This window comes from Gobio gobio, assembly GCF_949357685.1.
Source record: "Gobio gobio genome assembly, chromosome: 25".
NCBI classification, from domain to species: domain Eukaryota; kingdom Metazoa; phylum Chordata; class Actinopteri; order Cypriniformes; family Gobionidae; genus Gobio; species Gobio gobio.
The window spans coordinates 1,931,687-1,936,265 of NC_137121.1; the positions used below are offsets into that span (position 1 = coordinate 1,931,687).

A 4,579-nucleotide genomic window follows, 5' to 3' on the forward strand; every position below is an offset into this window, starting at 1 on the left:
GATCTGAGCGACAATAACCTGAGAGATTCAGGAGCCAAGATACTCTCTGATCTACTGAAGGACCCAAACTGCACACTGAACAAACTCAAGTATGTTAAGCAGTAAGATTCATCTCATCCTGTGCATGTTTGTATTTGTATTTCAGTCTTACCGTCTACAAGTGTACGTTGAAATGTGGAATGGCTCTGTAGTAAAGCTGCATGGAGGGAAATATTATTTACTTTGTTACAATATCAATCTCAAGGAGAAGGCCTTCTGAAAAAGATTGTTCACCCAAACATTTAAAATCTGTCATTATTTACTCACCCTCAAGTCATCCAATCCTGTGTGCCTTTCTTTATTCTGTGGAGCACATAAGAATACTTTTTTTTAAAGGAAAGTCTCAACTGTTCACAACTGTTTCCTTCAGGAGATTCAAATATATTTGATCTATTGTGATCCTTAGAATCTGCTAGATGGCTGTATGGATCTGATTAGAACAGTTTTCTCCTTTCAGCTGAACTTATATTTTATTAAATGATATTTAACTCTGATCAGTTTATAATAAATGGATGTGTAAAGATCCAGCTGACTTCTGATGTCACAGTCTCAGATATCTTCATTGTTTCTGTGTGTGTTTGTAGATTAGAGTGCTGTGAGGTGACAGAAGAAGGCTGTGGTTATCTGGCTTCAGCTCTGCGTTCAAACCCCTCACATCTGAGAGAGCTGGATCTGAGAAACAATAAACTGAGAGATTCAGGAGTCAAGATGCTCTCTGACCTACTGAAGGACCCAAACTGCACACTGAACAAACTCAAGTATGTTGAGCAGTAAAATTCATCTCATCCTGTGAAAAAGTGTCCTGAATTCATCCTATACTCTGTGAAATCATAATTGCATTGTATTATGTTGTTTTAAATCCCAAATATTTTACTTATAACATACATCATTACCAATTATTCAGTTATTTGTATTTATTTAATACTGAATTGTGTTCAGTGTCACGGTATTACTGTTTTTTTAACATGAGACTACTTTTAAAAACATAAAAAATAGTACACTGCAAAAATGCTCTTCTTAGTATTTTTGTCTTGTTTCTAGTCTAAATATATAAAAAATCTTAAATCAAGATGCATTTACTCTATGATTTAAGATTTTCCTAATATTTGGACTGGAAATAAGAAAAAATACTAAATAAGAAGACATTTTTTTGCAGTGTAGTCAAATCTTTTGACTATTTAAAATATAATAGGCCGTTGTAATGTTCCTTCTTTTTTGACTACATTCTAAATAATCTACAGCAAAATATATATATATTTTGTCCTGTTGCTCTCAGTCACATACCTGAAGCTCATTCATTATGCAGGTCATTATGCATTCTTTTGTTCTCTCAGGTGTGACACTTTTTATTCATGTTCATTCACGCCTCCTCGCATATGTCCTTTGTAAAGAAAAAGTGTCTTTCAAAATGTAAATCGATATATTGTGTTATGTGAATGAGTAGGCACAATGATTCTCACAGCAGTTTAAAGCAGAAACTCTAGGCAACAACACCCATTAGTCAAAAGTATTGTGGACACATATCTATTGTGTTTTGAGGCCTTCATTTTAAAAACTATTTGTTTGTTTTTACAAAAACAATGCATAACCATTATTCTCTAAAAAACAAGCATGTACATACATGTTGCTCAGATATTATGGTAGCCCAGTTTGTGCTGAATACAGTGCAATTACACTTTTGCCATTAATATGTTTATAAGCAACTGAAAAAGACTTCTTAAGGGCCCCAAAATAGCTCAGACTTCAGAGTGTTAATTGTTTCTATGTGTGTGTTTGTAGATTAATGGACTGTGGGGTGACAGAAGAAGGTTGTGGTTATCTGGCTTCAGCTCTGCGTTCAAACCCCTCACATCTGAGAGAGCTGGATCTGAGAAACAATAAACTGAGAGATTCAGGAGTCAATATGCTCTCTGATCTACTGAAGGACCCAAACTGCACACTGAACAAACTCAGGTATGTTGAGCAGTAAGATTTATCTCAAACTGTGAATGTTTGTATTTGTATTTCAGTCTTACAATTTACAAGTGTGCAGTGAAATGTGGAAAGGGTCTGTAGTAAAGCTGCATGGAGGGAAATATTACTTATTTACTGTTACAATATCAATCTCAAGGAGTAGACCTTCTGAAAAAGATAGTTCACCTAAACATTTAAAATCTGTCATTATTTACTCACCCTCATGTCATCCAAACCTGTGTGCCTTTTTTTATTCTGTGGAGCACAAAAGAAGACTTTTTTTAAGAAAAGTCTCTGTTTTTTCCCTTACAATGGAAGTAAGTGGTCACCAAACCTTCAAAATATCTGTTAATAAAGGGTAGATTTGATTTGTCTCAGAATCAATGGATTGCTTCTTTGGTGATGGTTTGGTAAGAATATAACAATGTTGTGCTTGGGCTAACACGTTTTACATATTTCCTCTTTGAGTGGCCATATAAACAAGCATCTTTGACAGTTGTGATCCTCGCTATTATTTCACTCTTGCTCTTGTGATATTGCTTAATTAGCTTTATGTATAAAACATAGAAACCTAGTATGTCTTTATATATTAATAAAACATTTATTTATAATATGTTTATTCTAATTAATGTATTTATATGACAAGATTGTACAAACACACACACACACACACACACTCTTATCCGTGGTTAATGTTGTTTCGTTCTCTCTTCTTGTCTTCAGATACAAGTAATCTCACACTGAATCCAAACAAAGCACACACTCGTCTCATTCTGTCTGAGGAGAACAAAAATATGACACACGTGTTTGAGGATCAGCCGTATCCTGATCATCCAGAGAGATTTGATTTGTGTCGTCGTCAGGGTCTGTGTGGAAATATGCACTGGATACCTACACAGAGTCTGACTGGACGCTGTTACTGGGAGGCTGAATGGAGTCAGTCAATGAATATCAGTGACATATAAAGGAATTGCCAGAAAAGGAAGGAGACATTGTAAATTTGGATTCATCAAATAGTCTGAACTGCTGTGATTACAGATTCACTGTCTGTCCCAATAATCTGAGAAGATCATATCTGCCATATCTAACAGAGCAGGAGTGTTTCTGGACTGACCGGCCGGATTATTTGTTGTTGTTTTCCTTGCTATTTGTCATACAGTCATGACTATTTACTCTTAATATGTTTAAATGTTTCTGAGGAACAGGAAGAAGTAATCTGCTGAAAGGATTTTTTCATTTTTATGTTTTTGCTGCTTCACAAATTATATTATTTCTGAGGTTATTTTTATGAAAGCACTTTACAGGGACCTGAAAAGAGCTTATGCCGACAACCATTAAATCATCCATTAGCCAGTTGTACAGAATATCATCTGCTTTTGTGTTTAACCAGAAAGTCAAGAGCACATTCATTCAAGCACTATAGACCAAGATTTGGACCAAAATTATGCACCTCTTGATGAAAATAACATCTCAGCATTTATCATCAAGAGGTGCATTGATTTTTGGTCCAGATCTTGTATTGACAATGCAAGAGTCCAGCACTCTGTAAAGTCTCCTCCAGCACATCCCAAAGACTCTCAATGAATTTAAGGTCTGGACTCAGAGGTGTCGATTCATGTGTGAAAATGATCCTTCATGCTCCCTCACAACCATTCTTTCACAATCTGAGCCTGATGAATCTTGACATTGTCATCCTGGAATATGGCCATGATGTGTCTTCCCACATGGTTGTTTAAGAAATGAAAAGCTACATAATCCATCAATTAGGGTTCAAAGAAATGTTGACAAACATATAACATGCTAGAAACACAAAATCACTGCAATAATGAGCCAATCATTGACTCTTAAGAATTTGCCAATTTTAATCCAAACAGAAACTTTTTTTTTTGGCCGGGCACTGTATATAGGTGATGATTATGTGAGACTGAACTACAATAAGTAGTTATTCACTGGGTTCTGGCTGTTCCATATCAATTAATAGTTGTTCCATTGATTGGGACTTAGGAATTCCTATATCGTCATCTTCAGGTAGAGGTTGGCTTTCTTTTGAAGGTAGACATCCAGCTGAGAGAGATGATGTGGAACACAACAACAATAGATCCATCAGAAACTGAATAATATTGTGCATTGAATCTGTCGATCTGCACCTTTAACTTTAATTGTATGAAGGATCAATAATTAACGATGTTTTACACTCATCATAATAAAGTTCACATATATATTATGTAGGGGATATGTGGGCTAATTGTTAATTTCTGTCCATTTCGGTATAACTCACATATACAGTAAAGCATATGATTCTGAGATGTTGCCCTAAAACATAGTTCAATACACAGCTAACAAAAACATTCTAAGAATTCCTATTAGGTCATGAAAACACTATTTCTGAACTTTTTCTTGTTTATGTGAAGGTTAGCAAAACAGTAGGAAAGTTCCATATTATAATTTTACAAAGATCATGGGAATGTTACTTTTGAATGTTGAATGTTTTAAAACAAGTAATGAGTAATAAATGTAACAATAATAAGTAGTTACATTAAAAAAAAAACATTAAACAAACGTCCAACTGTTTCAGAACACAAACGTT

At 34.8% G+C, this 4,579-nt stretch overlaps 1 protein-coding gene across 3 annotated transcripts in view; it reads left to right on the top strand.

Moving 5' to 3' along the window:
• Positions 1-4,224, top strand: part of LOC307122187 (protein NLRC3-like) — a 15,568-nt gene extending 11,344 nt beyond the window's left edge. For all 3 annotated transcript variants that reach the window (XM_079810148.1, XM_079810150.1, XM_079810149.1), the window contains 4 exons: positions 1-89; positions 624-797; positions 1,819-1,992; positions 2,716-4,224. The exon at positions 1-89 is cut by the window's left edge and continues 85 nt beyond it. In XM_079810148.1, the coding sequence (XP_079666274.1) occupies positions 1-89; positions 624-797; positions 1,819-1,992; positions 2,716-2,725 (447 nt within the window). In that variant the 3' untranslated portion in view covers positions 2,726-4,224. The remainder of the gene's footprint in view (positions 90-623; positions 798-1,818; positions 1,993-2,715) is intronic.
• Positions 4,225-4,579: the final 355 nt, after the last annotated feature.